The sequence below is a fragment of the Bubalus kerabau genome, chromosome 5 (assembly GCF_029407905.1).
Source record: "Bubalus kerabau isolate K-KA32 ecotype Philippines breed swamp buffalo chromosome 5, PCC_UOA_SB_1v2, whole genome shotgun sequence".
NCBI lineage: Eukaryota > Metazoa > Chordata > Mammalia > Artiodactyla > Bovidae > Bubalus > Bubalus kerabau.
Genome location: NC_073628.1, coordinates 58,955,590 through 58,980,238, shown reverse-complemented (window position 1 = coordinate 58,980,238; position 24,649 = coordinate 58,955,590). Strand labels below are relative to the sequence as shown.

At 39.9% G+C, this 24,649-nt stretch overlaps 1 protein-coding gene across 1 annotated transcript; it reads right to left on the bottom strand.

The window, feature by feature from the left end:
• Window positions 1–2,472: 2,472 nt before the first annotated feature.
• On the bottom strand, window positions 2,473–22,819 carry LOC129652802 (C4b-binding protein alpha chain-like). The gene is made up of 4 exons (XM_055581800.1): window positions 22,633–22,819; window positions 5,149–5,319; window positions 3,402–3,577; window positions 2,473–2,883 (listed from the first exon to the last, which is right to left on the bottom strand). Exons 1-4 carry the CDS (start codon window positions 22,715–22,717, stop codon window positions 2,725–2,727), a joined length of 591 nt encoding a protein of 196 aa, XP_055437775.1. The 5' UTR covers window positions 22,718–22,819; the 3' UTR covers window positions 2,473–2,724.
• Window positions 22,820–24,649: the final 1,830 nt, after the last annotated feature.

The following is a 24,649-nucleotide window of genomic DNA, read 5'->3' as shown; positions in this document are numbered from 1 at the left end:
GTGTGGATCACAGCAAACTGGAAAGTCCTTCAAAAGATGGGAATACCTTACCTGCCTCTGAGAAATCTGCACGCAGGTCAAGAAGCAACAGTTAGAACCAGACATGGAACAACAGACTGGTTCAAAATTGGGAAAGGAGAATCTCAAAGCTATATGTTGTCACCCTGCTTATTTAACTTCTATGCAGAATATATCATGCAAAACACCAGGCTGGATGAAGCACAAGCTGGAATCAAGATTGCCAGGAGAAATATCAATAACCTCAGATGACATCACCTTTATGGGAGAAAGTAAAGAGGAACTAAACAGCCTCTTGCTGAAAGTGAAAGAGGAGAGTGAAAAAGCTGGTTTAAAGCTCAACATTCAAAAAGCTAAGATCATGGCATCTGGTCCCTTCACTTCACAGCAAGTAGATGAGGGAACAATGGAAAGAGTATCAGACTTTATTTTCTTGGACTCCAAAGTCACTGCAGATGGTGACTGCAACCATGAAATTAAAAGATGCTTGCTCCTTGGATGTGAGTCTGAGTGAACTCTGGGAGTTGGTGATGGATAGGGAGGCCTGGCGTGCTGCGATTCATGGGGTTACTGAGCGACTGAACTGAACTGAACTAAACTGCTCCTTGGAAGAAAAGCTATGACCAACTTGGACAGCATATTAAAAAGCAGAGACATTACTTCGCAGACAAAGGTCTGTCTAGTCAAAGCTGTGGTTTTTCCAGTAGTCATGTACAGATGTGAGATTTGGACTATAAAGAAAGCTGAGCACTGAAGAATTGATGCTTTTGAACTGTGGTGTTAGAGAAGACTCTTGAGAGTCCCTTGGACAGCAAGGAAATCAAACTAGTCAATCCTAAAGGAAGTCAGTCCTGAATATTCATTGGAAGGACTGATGCTGAAGCTGAAGCTTGAATACTTCAGCCACACGATGCCAAGAAGTGACTCACTGGAATAGACCCTGAGGCTGGGAAAGATTGAAGGCAGGAGGAGAAGGCCATGAGAGAGAATGAGATGATTGAATGGCATCACTGACTCAATGGACATGAGTTTGAGCAAGCTCTGGGAGTTGGTGATGGACAGGGAAGCCTGGCATGTTGCAGTCCATGGCATTGGAAAGAGTCGGACAGGACTGAGTGACTGAACTAAACTGATATATAAAATAGATAACCAACAAGGACATATTGTATGGCACAGGAAACTATATTCATTATTTTTTAACAACCTATAAAAGAAAAGAAACTGATACAGAGAAATACATATCTGTATAGATAGAAACAGATATAAATAGATACATATATATATCTACATGTATAACTGAATCACTTTGCTATACACCTGAAATTAACAAAACATTGTAAACCAGCTATATTCCAACTAGAATTTTTTTTAAAACTCCTCAAATCTCAATCATCAGGAGCAGGTTCTCAGTTTTGTTCCATACATGTTCAGAAGGCACTCGGCATAGTGTAAGTCCTGTTAGCAACAACAATGATCCCCTCAAACTTGCTGCCTCTTTAGGCTGTCTTCCCTTCCCCATATCACTACCTTTCTCTCACAGTGCTTTCTCAGATCAGAAACTAGACACTCACAAGTCTGTGGCTCACGAGAACCAAAATAAATATCAGCCAAAATAATTCCTAGTAGCAGGAGCAGGTGACAGCTTTTAAGACAATGAATAAACACCTTCTCTATTAAGTAGGTTTCTATAACCATTCAAGATCCTCTCTAGCATCTAAGGGTTAGGGAAAGCCTGCTATACAACTTTGCCTGATTGTAGTACACTTGGGAAAGTTAAACCAATGAGGCCTACATTCCCCATAGAGTTCTATGTACAAAATAGATGGGACAAGGAGCCAAGATATGAGTAGGAGAGAGATTTCAGAGGATGCAAGAGTTGAGAAAAGTGATAAATGCAAAGAATAAAAACCTCCAAACACCCCAAGATATAAGGGTGATTGACACAGGGCATCTTCTCATGTGGGGGGTGGTTGCTCGAGCCATTTTAACACTTCTAATAAGGAAAATGGGACCAATCACTTTGAGGATTTGGGAGCACAAATATGGCTGCCAGGCGGGATTCCACTCACCAGGCTTTCAGAGTCTGTTCTGAGGAAAGGGTCAGGAGACCAAGACAGACAAGAATCCCCTTCCTGTAAGGCAAAAGCCAAGAGGGATCATGACTGATGCAGAGGCCAAGCACATGGGGGCTCACAAAAGGACTTGACTGCCTCAAAGTGTGGACAGTGGACAAGAATTTTGGGGTGTGTTGATGTTTAATCTAAATATTGAGCTCCTGAGTAACCTATATATATGGAACTGTGGAGTAAAGGCAATCCATGGAAATGTACTGCTGTGAACACAAGTCCCTACGTCCAAGATCCCGACAGTAAAACAAACATATCAACTTCAGGTATGTGTGTGTTCACAGACCTTATTTTACAAAATTAAACACAAAGACAGAATGATGTTGGATATGCTAATTTTTTAATTAAAAAATGTGTACTCTGTGTCCAGAAAAGCGAAAACATGAGTCAGAAAGTCATCAAAATCTCCACAATCTCAAAGCACTAAATATTAACAAAATTATCCTTTCTAGATAATTATTACCACAATTTGTGGTGTAAAAGAGATGGTAAAAGTGATTAACTGAGGTGATCCATATTGGAATGAAGGCAGCAAGAAACGTTTTCCTCTCTCTCTTGAGAAATATTACAGTGATTACCACTAAGAGGTGTCCTTTGGCTTCTCTATCTGAAGCTCCAGGAGTGCAATCTCCAGGGACAGCTTGTACACTTCCAGGGCCAATTTCACCTCCTCTGGCCTTGAGAGGCACTGCAAGAGTTTCCTGCCTGTGACTACTTGCTCACAGCCTTCAGGATACTCCTAAAGGAGAAACACATGATGAGTATGCTTGAAAGACTTCTCTCCCGATTGTTAGGGGGCACAGTTCATGTGGAAACAGGCAGGGTTACAGATTCAGGACCAAGACACACCCCAGGACTGGTGGGGGAGCAGGAAAACCAGAAACACCTTGCTTCCCACCATCATCTTCCTGAGAGGAATATAACTCTGCTCTGAGACAGCCTCCCAGAAGGCTTCTGTGGGAACAGACATTACTGCTGTCCATCCAGAAATGGGACAAGAGTATATCAAATCTTCTAGAAAAGTTGGGAGTCAGTACTACCAGGTCTGAGACCCTCCACTCCAAAGGGGCTCCGTTTTCCCTGCTCACAAGTGAGAGGAGGAAAACTTTGCATCTCCTATCAGACCAGAAGACTCCAAAGCGAAAATGAGAGTTCCTTTGAATGAATGAATCTTGACAAGTTAGGTACCACCTTCGCTGGCAGGACAGTGCTTTGGGGTTTAGTAAAACAAAAATTACCTCAAATTGTGTGACTTACCCACTCACACTTGGGCACCTCCGGGTACCAGGTTCTGTCCTCTGAGCAAGTGATATTTTCAGAACCAACCAAATTATAGCCAGACTCACACTGGATAGTAATTCTTTCAGGTTCAACATATCTAACCTTCTCCACAGATAACCTTCCATATTCTATCTCTGGTTTCAGACACAGTGCTGCAATGGAAACATAACTTTAAGCAATCCACAGGTCTAAGAAAAAACATGCAAGCCTAGGGTACTAAGAATGAACTGTATTTAAGTGTTGCTAAATGTTTTACCTTTTTTGTAATCTTGAGAAGAAAAATAATATTCATTAGCATATTTATTCAAAGAAGGCAATGGCACCCCACTCCAGTACTCTTGCCTGGAAAATCCCATGGATGGAGGGGCCTGGTAGGCTGTAGTCCATGAAGTCGCTAAGAGTCGGACACGACTGAGCGACTTCCCTTTCACTTTTCACTTTCATGCATTGGAGAAGGAAATGGCAACCCACTCCAGTGTTCTTGCCTGGAGAATCCCAGGAACGGGGGAGCCTGGTGGGCTTCCATCTATGGGGTTGCACAGAGTCGGACACGACTGAAGCAACTTAGCAGCAGCAGCAGCAGCATATTTATTGAGCATTGGGATAGTACTTTACTTTATCAGACTTTGGGGTAGATCTTTATGTGATCATCTTATTTAAGTCTCACTATTCTATCTAAGAGAAAGTGAGATACAGAGAGGTTAAGTGGCTTGCTGAAGGATATATAACAATTTTAAATAGCCTGACAATATAAAAAGGGCTGCTAATGCTGCTAAGTTGCTTCAGTCGTGTTCGACTCTGTGTGACTCCATAGACAGCAGCCCACCAGGCTCCCCCGTCCCTGGGATTCTCCAGGCAAGAACACTGGAGTGGGTCGCCATTTCCTTCTCCAATGCATGAAAGTGAAAAGTGAAAGGGAAGTCTCTCAGTCGTGTCCGACTCTTAGCGACCCCATGGACTGCAGCCTACCAGGCTCCTCCGTCCATGGGATTTTCCAGGCAAGAGTACTGGAGTGGGGTGCCATTGCCTTCTCCAAAAAAAGGGGCATGTGACCCCAGATCTTCAACTATCAAATCAGTTGTCTCTTGTATCTTGATTCCTGTAAGACAATAGATGAAAAATTTTCCCTCTTGCTTATTATTCTCCTGTGTGCAAAGGAGACGATGATGGCAAATCTTATCCCTGAAGCTGTTGATGATGAAATGATATTAAACCTGTGTGCATGCAATAATCAGACTTCATTTTGACCTCTTGTCCCCATAACAGCTGGAAAATTAGGAGTCCCTCACCACACAGCTACATTGTGAGCAGCTGGTGCCCTGCACTGGCACTGATGGAAATACTTGTGATTTCACAATGCTTGGCATTAGTCCACTAGGGCTTACATTCTAGACCAACTTTTCATGAAAATTTTGCTGCAGGCCACAGCTACATGCAGATAGAATGTACCATCTGTAGACTATTTCTGGAATTATACAAGAAACTGGGAAATGGAGTTGCCTAACAAAGGCTGAATTTTGTACCTGGGAAAAGAAAGGGATATTAATGTTCTGTGTGCCCTCTGTACTTTTTGCTTTGGATACCATCAGACCATAGTAATTATTTTCAATAAATCAAATCAAATGGTTTTTTTGCTGTCTCTCACAGGAAAGAAACTGTGCTCTCAATCCTTTGATGATAGTCCCACCCCCCCCCCCTAAAATGAAGAGGGAGCCAGAGTTACCTTTACACTGAGGGACCTCAGGTGACCAGCCTGAAGACGTGCAGGAGAGTTCTTTCGCTCCAACCAGGATGTACCCTTCATCACATTCATATACAGCTTGGTGTTCAAATGCAAATAATTTAGAGACTATTTTACTTTGTCCATGGGCAATGACAGGAGGGGATTCACAATCTTGAGGTGAGACATAAAAGTAAAAGAAGGTCAGCATGTAGAATGCATATAATAACACTTCCTAGTATCTGTGTGGTTCAAAGGAGGCTTCCATCTGTCCTTCCGTCTTCTCTACCCATCCAATCACTCAGCCAAACGCAGGACTTGAGCTGCCTTCATGAAGGCCTGAGGCTGGGGAACCATAGAAAGGTTACAATGGACTGACAAGCACTTAGGATTGGCTTCATTTTTTGAAAATTCACTAAACTTGACACTACTTAGGAGCCATTTTGGCAGGAAGATGGAATTTAGTCAAAGTCACACTGTGCTGGTGTCACACTCCACTGCTTTTGTGCTAAATGCAGAGATGTATTTCTGGGAGAAACTAAAGATGCAAGATAAATCTGCAATCTCTGATGCATTTCTCCCAATAAGACCAGTCCATCTATCCTCCCAAGAATATACTCACTGTCCTCTAAAATAGTTCAGAAAGAGCTTATACAAAGAATAAAAATGATGGCTTGCATGTTGGAACAATAGACATGACACAGTGCTGAGCACCTGTGTGAAAGGGAACACTGTCAGGACCCACAAACACTGCATGAGAAGTTTAAATAAAACAGGTCATTGGAAATGCCTTCCCTGGTGGTTCAGATGGTAAAGAATCTGCCTGCAGTGAGGGAGACCTGGGTTTGATCCCTGGATGAGGAAGATCCTCTGGGGAAGGGAATGGCAACCCACCCCAGTATTCTTGCCTGGAGAATCCATGGATAGAGACGCCTGGTGGGCTTCCTGGTGGGGTTGCAGAGACTCAGTCACGACTGAGCAACTAACACTTGACATTTTTGGAAATGTCAGTAAAATGTTAAACTGATGGACGATAGTATCTACAGCACTATCCTAAGATGCCTCCTTGAGGCATGGAAACTGTGATGCCAACAATGAGGTTCAAATGCTGGAGTTACTGTGGCAAGTGGTAGACAGAGTGATTAAGTGATTCAGAAGAGTGAGTATGCTGGAGTAGATGTGCTACACACATGCAGGAAATGCCACCAAGTGATTATGTTGTCTAGGAAGACCTGGAGGATACATTTACCAAGGACAGAAGGAATATCATAATGAGAGGAGCACTGTATCAGAGACCAGAGCTGATGATGGGAAGACTGTTAAAGAACAAGTTTCACTCTTAACAGTCACAATCTGAGTGGTGCTCATAGGCTTTAGAAGCTAAGTAAATGTAATCATCCTAAGGAGTGGCAAGTTAGAGATACAACCAGACTGAGATTAGGAAGATGGTTAATAGAACATGACATTCCTAAGGGTGAAAACAGATGAGCAGCCAACTAGATACTACTCAATCTGTACCATGGAAAGAAATAAAGGATGGATGATCAAGAGGCTGATGGCCTTTGGTCCATTAAAAATTACAATCTGTTGCTTAGTTTCTGGACCTGTGCTATTAATAATCTCAGGTCTGGAGATCACTAACTGAAGAAAAAAGTTTCCACGGCTAAGGAGACTACAACAACTTGAGACATATGCACAGTAATGAGTTTCCCAGTCTTCGAAGAGGACCTGTGTCCATTTACATTAGCAATTATGCACAGATGAGAAGTGCATAATAATCCAAGTATTATTGGGCATAGAGTTTGAGTTGACATAGATACCTGGAACCATCAAGGCTCCCTTATTAAACCACTTGGTGGGCATTTCCATTATCTTTGAAAGTGTGGGCCAGATAGACAAAACTGGTCATTGGCATAATCCCCATATTCATCCTTGGCCTATGGGTTAAGAATGTCCTATCCAAGAAAACCAAGTAGAAGTCATTGATATGACCTATATCCTCCCCTTAGAGGCAAAGAAGATAAGTTCTTTTAAATATCATTTACCAATGTGTAGAGGAAACGGAGAAATATGTGCCACTCTTAAATAATTAAAGACGCAAGAGTGGTCATTGTATCTCCATGTATTTCATAAGTCTGTCTACTACAAAAAATTCGGATTCTGGAGAATTACAGTAGACTACTAAAAACGCAACAGCATTGCAGCCACTGTACCACATGTGGTATCTTTGCTAGAGCAGAACAACATGTCTTCTGGTAGGTGAGGCCACTGATTCAGCAGAGGCCTTCTTTTCCATCCCTGTCAGAAAAGAGCATCACAAGAAGTGTGCATACATATGGAAAGGTCAAGATCATCCATCTGCATTTTTAGTCCTTGGCTGTGATAACACTTCTGTCCCTCTCTGAAGATATTATAACCATGCAGACATCCATAGAACAGCACATTGATAGAGAACATCAATGGCATCATGTTAATTCTACTAAATAAGCAAGACTAGATGGCATGATGATGTTCCAGAGTAAGGAAGGTAGAGAAGGAGGAAAAGATGTAAACTCTGAAAGGCAGGTTCAAATAGATTTGAGCAGGTTTTATAACGTAGTGGGTGAAGGCACGTGGACCAGAAAGAAAGGAAGAAAAAAGAATAAATACCAAGAAACAAAAGGTAATCATTGAAATGTCTAGCTTATCTATTAGATGTGGCCTATTTTCATTGATTCAGAAAAGGGAGGGAAACCAGCAAAGTCAAAGAATGGGAACAAATAATGGGGGATAAAGAGAAAGTTGGACTAATGAGCAGTATTTTTTAACAAACTTATCCACTTAAAAAACATTCAGTATATACATGTTTTTAACCTAATGTGCTTTTTGTTGGTGTGTGTGTGTTTTGTTTCATTTTTCCAACTGAATGATGCTGCAGGAAAGGATTTTCACTGCAAGTTCATTTCCTTTGTTCAAATTGTACAAACGAAGCTAGGTAAAAAAAAAAAAAAAAAAACAACACATAAAAAAATCAGATCAGACAAATCACCACCGTTACACATTTCTTAAATTCTAAACTTACACTGCAAAAACAAATTATGAAAAAGATGTGCATGGTAGGGAATGAACAATGGTATATCGTCCCTCTTTCTTGATGGAAGTCACAACAGTTACTAATATTTATCACCCTGTGAAGTTCATTGTTCTAATTTCCATTATCCGAGGAGGAAATCTGTCCTTGAGGATATCCAAAACCTTATTATGCTATGATATTAAATGCATCCTTGATATTGGGACAAAAGCCAAGCTTGTTCTCTGATCAAGTGATTGATCCATCAGAGCACAATAATAGGGTCATTTCACTAGTACCAGGTGTCCTGGGAGGGTGCCCAAATGTTTCAACCAGGGGGTCCTGAGATCAACATACTCACAACTGAGCAGTGGATGGGAACTTCTAGGTTAAAAAGTGCCAAAGTATAAGAGAAATTTCTAGTATTGGAAACTTTTCTCAGTTCACACACACTTCAGAAGAACTAAGTAGATTTCCAAGAGGAGAAATCAAAGTTAAATTTAATAATTTCATCTGCCTCTAGATTGTTCTTCTTTAGTAATGTTCCAAAATTTAACTGCAAAAATGTAAGGAGGGGGGAAATGACACTCATCTCAAGATCTGATTTTCTATCCTTTCATTCATTTAGCAGATAGAGACTGAAAGCTACTGGGTGCTGAGCTTTGTACCCCTCCCTATCTTTAAGAAGTCAGCAGTTGGCTTTAGTGAGAATAAGTCAGGAGCTATAGAATTTGTGCCAACTTTATTCAACATTTTCTTTTTTAAAGTGTGGATTCGGATCTGACCATATGAATGCACAGTTATAAGCATTTTTTTCTTCTGCATGAAATTGATCAGGATCCTGTGGGGCTCCTGGGCACAGAAGCCCTTCTGTCCCTGGTTTCTTGTAAGGAACACACCTCCAACCTCCATGACATTCCCCGAATTCCAAAGGGCAGATTCTAACAAATATTAATTTGGGAAAGGAAGGGATGAAAAGACAAGGGAGGGGCACCCAAGAAACAATAGAGCCTTGAGGCAGTCTTGGTCTGCCTCAAGGATACATAACAATGTCTTTAAACTATTTAAGATGTCAGCTTCCCACTGACATCTAATAGAAGCAGAAGATATTAGGAAGAGGTGGCAAGAATACACAGAACTGTACAAAAAGATCTTCAAGACCCAGATAACCAAAATAGTGTGATCACTCACCTAGAACCAGATATCCTGGAATGTGAAGTCTAGTGGGTCTTAGGAAGCATTGCTGCCAATAAAACTAGCAGAGGTGATGGAATTCAGGCAGATATTTAAAATCCTAAAAGATGATGCTATTAAAGTGCTGTACTCAATATGTCAGCAAATTTGGAAAACCTAGCAGTGGCCACAGGACTAGAAAAGGTCAATATCATCCGACTTCCTAAGAAGGGCAGTACTGGATCTTCTGTTCAAACCACCAGACAATTGAACACATCTCCCATGCTAGTAAGGTTTTGCTCAAAATCCTCCAAGCTGGCTTCAGCATTTGTGAACTGAGAACTTCAAGATTGCAAGTTGGGTTTAGAAAAGGCAGAGGAAACAAAGCCAAAAGCTGGTTCTTTGGAAGGATAAATAAAATTGACATACCATTAGCCAGACTCATCAAGAAACATGTTTGGCAAAACTAATACAATTATGTAAAGTTTAAAAATAAAATAAAAATTTAAAAAAAATAAAATAAAATAAACAAAGGGAGAAAAACCAAATCAATAAAATTAGAAATGAAAATGGAGAGATCACAACAGACAACACAGAAATACAAAGGATCATAAGAGACTATCAGCAATTATATGCCAATAAAATGGACAACTTGGAAGAAATGGACAAATTCTTAGAAAAGTACAACTTTCCAAAACTGGACCAGGAAGAAATAGAAAATCTTAACAGACCCATCACAAGCACGGAAATTGAAACTGTAATCAGAAATCTTCCAGCAAACAAAAGCCCAGGTCCAGACGGCTTCACGGCTGAATTCTACCAAAAATTTAGAGAAGAGCTAACACCTATCCTACTCAAACCCTTTCAGAAAATTGCAGAGGAAGGTAAACTTCCACACTCATTCTATGAGGCCACCATCACCCTAATACCAAAACCTGACATAGATGCCACAAAAAAAGAAAACTACAGGCCAATATCACTGATGAACATACATGCAAAAATCCTTAACAAAATTCTAGCAATCAGAATCTAACAACACATTAAAAAGATCATGCCCCATGACCAAGTGGGCTTTATCCCAGGGATGCAAGGATTCTTCAATATCTGCAAATCAATCAATGTAATACACCACATTAACAAATTGAAAAATAAAAGCCATATGATTATCTCAATAGATGCAGAGAAAGCCTTTGACAAAAGTCAACATCCATTTATGATAAAAAAAAAAACTCTCCAGAAAGCAGGAATATAAGGAACATACCTCAACATAATAAAAGCTATATATGACAAACCCACAGCAAATATTATCCTCAATGGTGAAAAATTGAAAGCATTTCCCCTAAAGTCAGGAACAAGACAAGGGTGCCCACTCTCACCTCTACTATTCAACATAGTTTTGCAAGTTTGGGCCATAGCAATCAGAGCAGAAAAAGAAGTAAAAGGAATCCAAATTGGAAAAGAAGAAGTAAAACTATCACTGTTTGCAGATGACAAGATCCTCTACATAGAAAACCCTAAAGACTCCACCAGAAAATTACTAGAACTAATCAATGACTATAGTAAAGTAGCAGGATATAAAATCAACACACAGAAACAGGCAAAACACTCTCTGACATACATCACATCAGGATCCTCTATGACCCACCTCCCAGAATATTAGAAATAAAAGCAAAAATAAACAAATGGGACCTAATTAAACCTAAAAGCTTCTGCACAACAAAGGAAACTATAAGCAAGGTGAAAAGACAGCCTTCAGAATGGGAGAAAATAATAGCAAATGAAGCAACTGACAAACAACTAATCTCAAAAATATACAAGCAACTCATACAGCTCAACTCCAGAAAAATAAATGACCCAATCAAAAAATGGGCCAAAGAACTAAATAGACATTTCTCCAAAGAAGACATACAGATGGCTAACAAACACATGAAAAGATGCTCAACATCACTCATTATCAGAGAAATGCAAATCAAAACCACTATGAGGTACCATTTCACACCAGTCAGATGGCTGCGATCCAAAAGTCTAGAAGCAATAAATGCTGGAGAGGGTGTGGAGAAAAGGGAACCCTCTTACACTGTTGGTGGGAATGTAAACTAGTACAGCCACTATGGAGAACAGTGTGGAGATTCCTTAAAAAACTGGAAACAGAACTGCCTTATGACCCAGCAATTCCACTGCTGGGCATACACACTGAGGAAACCCGAATTGAAAGAGACACGTGTACCCCAATGTTCATCGCAGCACTGTTTATAATAGCCAGGACATGGAAGCAACCTAGATGTCCATCAGCAGATGAATGCATAAGAAAGCAGTGGTACATATACACAATGGAGTATTACTCAGCCATTAAAAAGAATACATTTGAATCAGTTCTAATGAGGTGGATGAAACTGGAGCCTATTATACAGAGTGAAGTAAGCCAGAAAGAAAAACACCAATACAGTATACTAACGCATATATATGGAATTTAGAAAGATGGTAACGATGACCCTGTATATAAGACAGCAAAAGAGACACTGATGTATAGAACAGTCTTTTGGACTTTGTGGGAGAGGGAGAGGGTGGGATGATTTGGGAGAATGGCATTGAAACATGTATAATATCATATATGAAACGAGTCGCCAGTCCAGGTTCGATGCACAATACTGGATGCTTGGGGCTGGTACACTGGGACGACCCAGAGGGATGGTACAGGGAGGGAGGAGGGAGGAGGGTTCATAATGGGGAACACATATATACCTGTGGCAGATTCATGTTGATATATGGCAAAACCAATACAATATTGTAAAGTTAAAAAAATAATAATAAAATTTTTATAAATAAATAAATAATAAAAAAAAAAAAGAAAGAAAGAAAGAAAAGGCAGAGGAACCAGAGATCAAATTGCCCTCATTTGCTGGCTCATAAAGAAGGCATGGGAAATTCCAGAAAACATCTACCTCTATTTCATGGACTGCACTAAACCCTTGACGGTGCGGATCATAAAAAAACTGTAGAAAACTCTTAAAGAGATGGAATACCAGACCATGTTATCTGTCTCCTGAGAAACCTGTATGCTGGTCAAGAAGCAACAGTTAGAACCCCATATGGAACAACTGACTGGTTCAGAATTGAGAAAGGAGTATGATGAGGCTGTTTATTGTCACCGTGTTTATTGACTTATACACAGAACACATCAGGTGAAATGCCAGACTGGATGAGTTACAAGCTGGAACCAAGATTACCAGGAGAAATATCAACAACCTCAAATATGTACATGAACCACCCTAAAGGAAGAAAGAAAAGAGAAACTAAAGAACCTCTCAATAAGGGTGAAGGAGGAGAGTGAAAAAGTCAGCTTAAAACTCAATATTGAAAAACTAAGATCATGACACCTCTTCCCATCACCTCACAGCAAATAGAAGGGGAAAATATGGAAGCAGTGACAGATTTGCCTTCTCAGGCCCTAAAATCACTGTGGATGGGGACTGCAGCCATGACATTAGAAAATGATTGCTTCTTGGCAGGAAATCTATGACAAACCTAGACAGTGTGTTAAAAAGCAAAGATATCACTTTGCCAACAAAGGCCCATATAGTCAAGACTATGGTCTTTACAGTAGTCATGTATGGATGTGAGAGCTGGACAATAAACAAGGCAGAGCACTGAAGAATTTATGCTTTTGCACTGTGTTCCTGGAGAAGACTCTAGAGAGTCCTTTGGACAGCAAGGATATCAAATCAGTCAATCTTAAATAAAATCAACCCTAATACTCTTTGTAAAGACTGAAGCTGAAACTCCAATACTCTGGACATTTGATGCAAAGAGCTGACTCGTTGGAAAAGACCCTGATGCTGGGAAAGACTGAAGGCAGAAGGAGAAGAGGGCAACAGATGATTGACTGGCATCACTGATTCAATGGATACAAACTTGGCCAAACTCCAGGAGATGCCGAAGGACAGTGAAGAAGTCTGGCATGCTGTAGTCCATGGGGTCGGGAAGAATTGGACATAACTTGATTACTGAACAACAAGAACAAGACGATAGCATTCTTCTTACCAGAAGACCACCAGAGGCTACATTAAAGGAACCAGAGAAGTTCACCAAGCTAGGAATGGGAGGATAGTTAGGAGGTCTGGGATGGACACGTATACCCTGCTATATTCAAAATGGATAACCTATAAGGACTGACTGTATAGCACATGGAAATCTGCTCAATATTATATGGCAGCCTGGATGGGAATGGAGTTTGGGGGAGAATGCAAACCTGTATATGTGTGGCTGAGTTCCTTTGTTTTTCACCTGAAATTATCACAACATTGTTAATTGGCCAAACCCACAAATAAAATAAAAAGTTAGTAAAAAAGATCACCTGAGACCAGATGAGGGAGTAGAGGCCCTGAATTCACCCTAATCTTATCAGCAAGCACAACCTTGAACCATTGCTATAAAACTCCTCCTCAAATCCTTTCAGGTTGGGATATACAATTTTGAGAGGCATGAACCTGCTCTGTCCCCCTTTACCTGGCAAAGTAATGAATTTTTTCTTTTCTACTTCACCCAACCCTCTGTCTCCAAGATCCAATTTGGCAACAGCACACAGAGCCTGAGCTTTTGGCATCATGCAGAGTTTTAAATCCTTTATCTGGAGTGCTGGAGATATGAAATACAAATAGCAAAAAAGAGAAACTGTCCTACTTTCATTCAAAATTTAACCAGAGTCCTATTTCTATCACATAATGGTTTCATGAAGCCTAAAAGTGGTCTACAAAAAGCCACTTCTGGTCTTTTTGCATTACCAATTAATAAAACTTCCACAAAAATTTAATCAATAACAAACCATATAATAACGTGTTTTTAACATGAAACTATGACTTTGATTATTATTTGAGAATTCTACTTTGTGAAAGTGTGTACAAAATAACAAAATGGGAAAAAGTATAAGAAAACAGACAATTTTTCTGCTTGAATTCACAAATGGCTGATGCACAGTGGGTTGGAATAGAAACAGCAAAGTTTTACAGAAACTTAAGAGAGTTAGATTGAAATCACAGAGTTCTTCCACAATCCATTCATCAGTGTTCAAAACTCTGAGCTGAAGAAACTGCTGGGCTAACTGGGTATGGCATTTTTATTGATTATTAAGCTATCAGTAAAAGCTAATAGCACCCGTACTTCTTAAAATTCTTGAATGAGATCTTTCATTCTCTATGGTTCTCTCTGCTCTAGGTACCATGATGTCACCTCTGAAGTTGTGTCTGAAGATAAAAAAATGACAAATGGTCATGGATAGAACACAAGCCACAGTGGAATTCTAAGATGTTTATTATACAAAGTAAGGCAGAGGCTCTCTGCCTCTTGCGGGCATCAGAAACATCTCTACACCTTTCTAAGCATTCACAAGCCTGCTCTCCTCTCCCTACTTCTAAAGGTAATGCTCCAGTGTGCCTCCTGTGTGTCTTGCCAAAGCCTAATTGATCTTGAGGTAAACTCCAATACCTCCCTTGTTTTTACAAAGGAAACTATAAATCTGAAGATTTTTTTTTTTTTGCAAGGTAAGCTATTGGAACCATTCCAACTTGTATGTCAACAATCTTCTTGAAGTTGAACTAGAACAGTGGTTTCACACCCAAATTGTCATTCTGTTCCCAAGGCTAGAGGCAAATTTACTGAGGGTTTTTTTTTTCCATTCCATAGAGAGGCTAAAAGAATGAAAGCTCTTTCCTCTACCTTGAATATGACCTTGGCTCAAGACAGCTATATTTGACCCTCACAGACTCCACCATCTCAGAATCCCCATTGCTTGACACAAGAAATGATCCTGGGCTGATTTCCCTAGCAACCAGTTTCTCCAGGACTCCAGGTGAGGGCTTACCATTTCCTCAAGGCCAACCAGCCCAAGGCTTTTTACCTAAATTGAGACCTTGCTTAATAATCTCCATCATTTGGATGTTCATGGAAGTCTTATTTACAATAGCCAAGATAGAAGCCCGCAGTCAATCAACAGATGAATGGACAAAGAAGATAGATACATATATACATACAATATCACTATATTATAATATCACTATTATATTAATATTATATATATATATATATATATTACTCAGCCATAAAAAATTGTTTTGCCATTTGAAACAACCTGGATGAACCTGGAGAGTAGTAAGCTGACTCAAATAAGGCAAACAGAGACAGACAAATACTCTGTTTTCACTATACATTAACAACAAAAGAACAGAAACAGAAATTCAAGTAACAATTCATTACCATTGCATCAAAAAGATAAAATATATAGGAATAAACCTACCTAAGAAGACATCCTGGAGTGTAAAGTCAAGTGGGCTTAGGAAGCATTACTATAAACAAAGCCAGTGGAGGTGATGGAATCCCAGCAGAGCTATTTCAAATCCTCAAAGATGATGCGGTGACAGAGCTGCACTCAATATGTCAGCAAATTTGAAAATTCAACACTGGCCACAGGACTGGAAAAGGTCAGTTTTCATTTCAATCCCAAAGAGGGACAATGCCAAAGAATGTTCAAGCTACCGCACAATTGCACTCATCTCACATGGCAGCAAAATAATGCTCAAAATCCCTCAAGCTAGGATTCAACAGTACGTGAACTGAGAACTTCCAGATGTTCAAGCTGGATTTAGAAAAGGCAGAGGAACCAGAGATCAAATTGCCAACATCCATTGAATCATAGAAAAAGAAGGGAATTCCAGAAAAACATATACTTCTGCTTCACTCACTATACTAAAGCTTTTGATTCTGTGGATCACAATAAACTGTGGAAAATTCTTAAACAAATGGGAATACCAGACCACCTTACCTGTCTCCTGAGAAACCTGTATGCAGGTCAAGAGACAACAGTTAGAACTGGACATGGAACAACGGACTGGTTCCAAATTGGGAAAGGAGTATGTCAAGGCTGTCTGCATTGCAGTAGACCTGGGTTTGATCCTTGGGTTGGGAAGATCCCCTGGAGAAGGAAATGGCAGCCCACTCCAGTATTCTTGCCTGGAAAATCCCATGGACTGCGGAGTCTGGTAGGTTACCGACCATGGACTTGCAAAGTGTGGGACACGACTGAGCAACTTCACTTTCTTTCTTTCTTTAATAGAATATGACATTCCTAAGGGTGAAAACAGTTGAGCAGCCAACTAGATACTACTCAATCTGTACCATGGAAAGAAATAAAGGATGGATGATCAGGAGGCTGATGGCATTTGGTCCATTAAAAAGTTACAATATGTTGCTCAGTTTCTGTGCTGTGGTTAGTCACTCAGTCATGTCTGACTCTCTGCAACTCCATGGACTGTAGCCCACCAGGCTCCTCTGTCCATGGAATTCTTCAAGCAAGAATACTGGAGTGGGTTGCCATGCCCTCCTCCAAGGAATCTTTCCAGCCCAGGGATCGAAACAAGGTCTCTCACATTGCAGGCAGATTCTTTACCATCTGAGACACTAGGGAAGCCCGCTGAGTTTTTGTACCTGTGCTATTGATATTGTCAGGTCTGGTGATCACTAACTGAAGAAAAAATTTCCAAGAGAAAGGATACAACACCGTGAGACATATGCACAGTAATAGTTCCCAGTCCTCCAAGAGGACCTGTGTCTATTTTCATAGGTAACTGTGCAGAGATGAGAGGTGCACAATAATCCAAGAATTACTGAAAATGGAGCTTGAGTTAACATAGATACCTGGAACCATCAAGGTTCCCTTATTAAACCACTTTCTGGGCATTTCCATTATCCTTGAAAGTACAAGCTGGATAGACAAAATTGGTCATGGGCACAATCCCATATGGGTCCTTGGCCTATGGGCTAAGACCATTCTATCCAAGAAGACAAGTAGAAGTCATTAATATGACCTAAACCCTCCCCTTGGAGGCAAAGAAGATAAGTTCTTTTAAATATCATGTACTAATAGTTGGGGGAAAGGGGAAATATGTGCCACTCTTAAAGAATTAAAGATGCTGTAGTGGTCATCATATCCTCGTGTACTTCATAAGTCTACTACGCAAAATTAGGATTATGGAGAATTACAGTAGACTACTAAAAACGCAACAGCATTCCAGCCACTGTACCACACGTGGTATCTTTGCTGGAGCAGATTAACATGTCTTTTGATAAGTGAGGCCACTGATTCAGCACAGGCCTTCTTTTCCATCCCTGTCAGAAAAGAGCATCACAAGCAGTTTGCATACATATGGAAAGGTCAAGATCATCCATCTGCATTTTTAGTCCTTGGCTGTGATAACACTTCTGTCCTCGTCATAACAGAGTCTGAAAATATCATGGCCATGCAGGCACCCATAGAACAGCACATTGATACAGAACATCAATGACATTGTGTTAATTCTACTGAATAAGCAAGATTAGATGGCATGATGATGTTCCAGAGTAAGGAAGGAAGAGAAGGAAGAAAAGATGTAAACTCTTAAAGGTAGGTTCAAATAGATTTCAGCAAGTTTTATACTGTAGTGAAGTTGCTCAGTCATATCCGACTCTGTGCCACCCCATAGACTGCAGCCTGCCAGACTTCTCTTTCCATGGGATTTTCCAGGCAGGAATACTGGAGTGGGTTGCCATTTTCCTTCTCCAGGGAATCTTCCTGACCCAGGGATTGAGCCCAGACCTTCCGCTCTGCAGGCAGACTCTTTACCATCTGAGCCACAGGTAGGTGAAACCAGAAAGAAAGGAAGGGAAAAGAATAAATATCAAGAAACAAAAGGTAATAATTGAAACGTCTGGCTTATCTATTAGATGTGGCCTATTTTCATTGATTCAGAAAAGGGAAGGAAACCAGCAAGGTCAAAAGAATGGGAATGAACAATAGGGGGAAAAGAGAAAATTGGACAAAGAAGCAGTATTTTTTAACAAACTTATCCACTTAAAAAGCACTCAGTAAATACAAACTTTTAACCTAGCGTGTTTTTTGTTTTGTTTTGTTTTGTTTCCTTTTTCCAACTGAATGATGCTACAGTAAAGGATTGTCACTGCAAGTTGATTTGCTGTGTTCAAATGATACAAACAATTTAGGGGTAAAGAGTAGAACACATAAAAACATCAGAATCAAACAAATTACCACCATTACACATTTCTTAAATTCTAAACTTACATTTTAAAATCAAATTATGGAAAAAGCATGGAAGGGAATGAACAACAGCACATTGTCTCTTTCTTGATGGAAAATATGTTACTAGTATGTATCCCCTGTGAAGCTCATTGTTCTAATTTCCATTATCCAAGGAGGAATTCTGTCCTTGAGGATATCCAAAACCCTATTATGCTATGGTATTAGCAGCATCCTTGACACTGGGACAAAAGCCAAGCTTTTTCTGTGTTCAGGTAGTTGATCCATAAACACACAATAATAAGGTCATTACATTATTACCAGGTGTTCTGGGAGGGTGCCCACATGTTTCAACCAGTGGGTCCTAAGATCAATATACTCACAACTGAGCAGGGTATGGGAACTTCTAGGTAAAAATGTGCCAAAAGTATAAGAAAAATTTCTAGTATTAGACCTTTCTGCAGTCCACACACACTTCAGATGAATTGAGAGTAGATTTCTAAGAGAAGAAATCAAATCTAAATTTGATAATTTCATTTGCTTCTAAATTGCTCATCTTTCCTACTGGCTCCACCACTTAAACTGCAAAAACGTGAGGAGGGGAAGAATGACACTCATCTCAAGATCTGATTTTCTATCCTTTCATTCAATTAGCAGATAGAAACTGAAAGCTACTGGGTGCTGAGCTTTGCACCTCTCCCTGTCTTTAATAAGTCAGCAGTTGGCTTTAGTGAGATAAGACAGGAGCTATAGAATTTGTGCCAGCTTTATTTAACATTTCCCTTTTTTGAACTGTGGATTCACATCTGACCATACAATTGCACAGTTATAAGCATTTTTTCTTCTGCATGAAATTGATCAGGATCTTGTGGGGCTTCTGGGCAGGGAATCCCTTTTGTCCCTGGTTTCTTATAAGGAACACACCTCCAACCACCATGACCTTCCCTGAGTTCCAAAACACAGATTCAAACAAATACTAATCTGGGAAATGGCAACCCACTCCAGTATTCTTGACAGCAGAATCCCTTGGACAGAGGAGCCCGGCAGGCTACAGTCCATGTGATTGCAGAGTCAGACACCACTGAGCACAGACAGACTAATCTGGGAAGGGAATTGATACAAAGACAAGGGTTCAGTTCAGTTCATTTCAGTCACTCAGTCGTGTCTGACTCTTTGTGACCCCACGGACTGCAGCACACCAGGCCTCCCTGCCCATCACCAACTCTGGGAGCTTGCTCAAACCCATGCCCATCTAGTGAGTGATGCCATGCAACCATCTCATGCTCTGTCATCCACTTCTCCTCCTGACTTCAATCTTTCCCAGTATAAGGGTATTTTCCAGTGAGTCAATTCTAAGCATCAGGTGGCCAAAGTATTAGAGTTTCAACTTCAGCATCAGCCCTGCCAATGAATATTCAGGACTGTTTTCCTTTAGGATGAACTGGTTGGAAGGGACTCTCAAGAGTCTTCTCCAACACCACAGTTCAAAACAATCGATTTTTCCGCACTCAGCTCTTTATAGTCCAACTCTCACATCCATACATGACTACTGGAAAAACCATAGCTTTGACTAGATGGACCTTTTCGGCAAAGTAATGTCTATGCTTTTTACTATGCTGTCTAGGTTGGTCATAACTTTTCTTTCAAGGAGTAAGCGTCTTTTAATTTCATGGCTGCAGTCACCATCTGCAGTAACTTTGGAGCTCAGAAAAATAAAGTCTGTCACTGCTTCCATTGTTCCCCCATCTATTTCCCATGAAGTTATGGGACTGAATGCAATGATCTTTGTTTTTTAATGTTGAGTTTTAAGCCAAATTTTTCACTCTCCTCTTTCACTTTCATCAAGAGGAACTTCAGCTCTTCTTTACTCTCTGGAGAGTGAGGAGAAGGGAACAACAGAAGATGAGATGGTTGGGGGAATTACTGACTCAATGGACATGAGTTTGAGTAAACTCCAGGAGTTGGTGATAGACAGGGAGGCCTGGCATGCTTCAGTCCATCGGGACACAGTTGGACACAACTAAGCGACTGAACTGAATTGAGCCATTTCAATTTCCAAGAGAGGAGAATCACCCAGAATATATGAGTTCTTTCACTTCACCTTAAAGTTTTCCTTAAAGTATCTACTGTTATGATGTAAAAAACTTCTAAAGTAAAATATTTTAATATCCCTGCCTTAGATACAACTGAGTCACGCTATGATATTAAGACAGTTCACAAAGCCTGATTAACATGATATCATTCTGGAGCCATAGAAATTAATTTTCACAAGGGATGACAAGGTGGCATTTTGGGACTCCAGATTCCCACTGCTTGGCATGTAATCCTTTGTATCATCAGAACTGGGAATTACCCCTTTTCACATGAATAGGAGACATACTCTCCATGGAAATAGAGCCACTGGTGAAATCTCTTCTCAGTTGAGTGATTTTGCCATTCTGTGAAAATGCTCTATATTAAATGCTCTGATAGAAGATATAAGGAAAATATATGTACATTTTAATATTCTTAGAATTTCATTCTTTAGAAGAAATCCCATGGCAGAGGAATAACCATGTTTTTATTGGAATATTTCCATTTACAAAATTGTATATCTACAATTATAACCAGCACTACCACATTGTCATCCTGTTTATTTAACTTATATGCAGAGTACATCATGAGAAATGCTGGGTTGGAAGAAGCACAATCTGGAATCAGATTGGCGGGAGAAATATCAATAACCTCAGATATGCAGATAACACCACCCTTATGGAAGAAGGTGAAGAACTAAAGAGCCTCTTGATGAAAGTGAAAGAGGAGAGTGAAAAATTTGGCTTAAAACTCAACATTCAGAAAACTAAGATCATGGTATCTGGTCCCATCACATCATGGCAAATAGATGGGAAACAGTGGAAACACTGAGAAACTTTATTTTGAGGGGCTCCAAAATCACTGCAAATGGTGACTGCAGCCATGAAATTAAAAGACACTTGCTCCTTGGAAGAAAAGTTATGACCATCCTAGACAGCTTATTAAAAAGCAGAGACATTATTTTGCCGAAAAAGGTCCATCTAGCCAAAACTATGGTTTTTCTGGTAGTCTGGACTATAGAGTTGGACTATAAAGAAAGCCAAAACTATGGTTTTTCTGGTAGTCTGGACTATAGAGTTGGACTATAAAGAAAGCTGAGAGACAAAGAATTTATTGTTTTGAACTGTGGTGTTGGAGAAGACTTTTGAGAGTCCCTTGGACTGCAAGGAGATCCAACTAGTCAATCTTAAGGGAAATCAGTCCTGAATATGCATTGCAAGGACTGATACTAAAGCTTAAACTCCAATACTTTGGCCACCTCATGCAAAGAATGGATTCATTGGAAAAGACCCTGATGCTGGGAAAGATTGAAGGTGGAATGAGAAGGGGACGACAGATGAGATGGTTGGATGGCATCACCAACTCAATGGACATGAGTTTGAGTAAACTCCAGGAGTTGGTGATGGACAGGGAGGCCTGGCATGCTGCAGGCTATGGGGTTGCAAAAAGAGTCGGACATGACTGAGCGACTGAACTGAACTGAACTGCACCCTAGTGGGGCCTGCAGATCCTTGCAATTCCTTTCAGTGCTCATTAGTTAGGAACAATTATACCCTAGTTTGCAATGCAAGATCTTTCATTTATATAATGTTTTTAGTTTATACAGTGCTTTGTAATTTTACTCTAATAAGCTCACTCATTATTTTCAATGATATAAAAGTTTACTTTCTGGATGGCAAAAATTTTCTACACAACCTTGATGAAACAGAAAAATAATGAACCTTATTTAAGAATTAATTCTTTTTTTTTCTTTTTAGAAAGATTTTATTTAATTATTACATTCTGTGAAGTACATTTTAGTCAGAGAACAGAAAATATCAGAATTCAAGTTCTGCATCCACAAGTAATAGCTAAGAATTTAGGTTTAGCTACTTAAATATAAGCACTTAATATAAAAATTAAAAGGTTTCTCTTGTGGCTATATCAGCTCCCAAGGTTTTGCAATATTTTGCTTTCTAAGTACTTACACTCTGTATCAAAAGGACTAAAATTATTTAATTTAATTATTAATTATTTAATATTGAAATTAATATAACCTATGTTTGGTTATATTTAATGAATTCTTAATAAGAAATTCTTCTCCATACCTTATTTTAAACTTTCCCCTCTTCCTTATCACCTCTGTACTTACCACACAGGACAGGCGGGCAATGCAATAGAGATAGGATCCCAAGGAGGCACAGTGCTGGAAAAATTCTCTGCAACTTGGGGGACATGGTAAAGAATCTCAGAAACACAGCACTAAGACTCAGTGTTCTCAGACCCTGAATCAGGCTGAAGTGAAAGCTCTAAGTCAGTGGTAAATCGGTGCCTGACTCAAGGAACTCAAGCTGGGGAAGTCCCTGCTGTGAGTTACTAAAGGGAAGAAGCAGAACTGAGGAGACCAAGTACTGGATAGGACTTGAGGGGTGCAATCTTAAGCTCAAGTCTTAAGGAGAATGATAATAGTGTGTCGTGAGAGCTCTCCAGGGGTCTGTGGGTCTTTACAATTGTAACCCGATGACTTTCTCACTGCTGTGGGGAGCACTTGTTGGCTTATCTACCCATAAACATCATTCCTCTTGGAAGAATCAAGAAAAACTGGGCAAATGATATAGTGTGCCAGTTTCTTTATGTAACAGGGTGAGATGCCAAGGTGTGTTCTATGCCATCCCTCAGAGGTATCAAATCTTCATTCACTAGTGTGAATTCTCAATAGGAAGATAGGATTAAAAACAGATTTATAAAGTCTCTTCTTAAATATTTCACAAGACTAATTGGAATAAAGTCTATAATTGTGAAAAGGCAAAAATACAGCCCAAACAAAAATTAGTCCCTCGAATTTTAAGTTTCCTTGAGTATCTTTGGCACCAAATTAATCAACTTTGGGGTTACACTGGTCAAAAAGCAAAGAGAAACTTCTTAGAGTAGTTTTTTATAGCACAAATAAAGGAAAATTAAATGATAAGGAATTAAGCTTTATAAATGGGCATGACAATTTCAAGAATTTCTGCATGTCACTAGGTCTTTATTTTGGGGGGCTCCAAAAATCACTGCAGATGGTGATTGCAGCCATGAAATTAAAAGACAGTTACTCCTTGGAAGGAAAGTTATGATCAACATAGATAGCATATTCAAAAGCAGAGACATTACTTTGTCAACAAAGGTCCGTCTAGTCAAGGCTATGGCTTTTCCAGTGGTCGTGTATGGATGTGAGAGTTGAACTGTGAAGAAAGATGAGCACCGAAAAATTGATGCTTTTGAACTGTGGTGTTGGAGAAGACTCTTGAGAGTCCCTTGGACTGCAAGGAGATCCAACCAGTCCATTCTGAAGGAGATCAGCCCTGGGTGTTCTTTGGAAGGAATGATGCTAAAGCTGAAACTCCAGTACTTTGGCCACCTCATGCGAAGAGTTGACTCATCGGAAAAGACTCTGATGCTGGGAGGGATTGGGGGCAGGAGAAGAAGGGGACGACAGAGGATGAGATGGCTGGATGGCATCACCGACTCAATGGACATGAGTTTGGGTGAACTCCGGGAGTTGGATGGACAGGGAGGCCTGGCGTGCTGCGATAATGAACTGAAGTGAACTGAACTGAAAGACCTTCCAGCCCAGGAATATATCTCTGACAAAAGCACTAGATGATAAGTTGTAAAGGACTTTTTTGTTAACCTCAGGACTAGTTAAGACTGATCCATTTAAAAAGGAGTCTTTCTCTCAGATAATTTCTTTTTCCAGGATCTGCAAAGGACATAGGTGAAGTTATCAACCTGAATTTCATATTGGACCCTGGACCATGTGCTTGAAGATACATAGATATGTATGAAGATACATAGGCTTGAAAATACATGGATATTCATTCACAGAATATGGTGAACACTGGAAAATGTCCCCAAATGACCTTCACTATTCAGTTGAACTGTAAAGAGTGCAAAAAGAGTCATATAACAATCAAGCTGCTTAGCTCTCAAAAATAAAGAGGAACAGTCCCCAGAAATAAATGGGTAAGCTCCTCTAAAATATTGATGACAGCACAATTAAGTTGTCTTATAAAGAGGGACTAAATTAAATCTAAGTATGCCAGATATGTCAGATAAAATAGATAATTTAAATAATTTAACAGGAGGTTGTTATTTTTCAGAAAAGTCTCTGCTTATTAATCATATTC

Bases quoted from the DNA above. Each gene is read 5' to 3' on its own strand.
- LOC129652802 (XM_055581800.1), bottom strand. From the start codon at position 22,717: ATGTCCCCCAAGTTGCAGAGAATTTTTCCAGCACTGTGCCTCCTTGGG. The intron at 5,320-22,632 runs GTAAGTACAGAG...TCTCACCTCAAG, and splicing joins TTGCCCGCCTGTCCTGTGTG to ATTGTGAATCCCCTCCTGTC. The intron at 2,884-3,401 runs GTAAGTCACACA...TTTCTCCTTTAG, and splicing joins AGGTGCCCAAGTGTGAGTGG to GAGTATCCTGAAGGCTGTGA.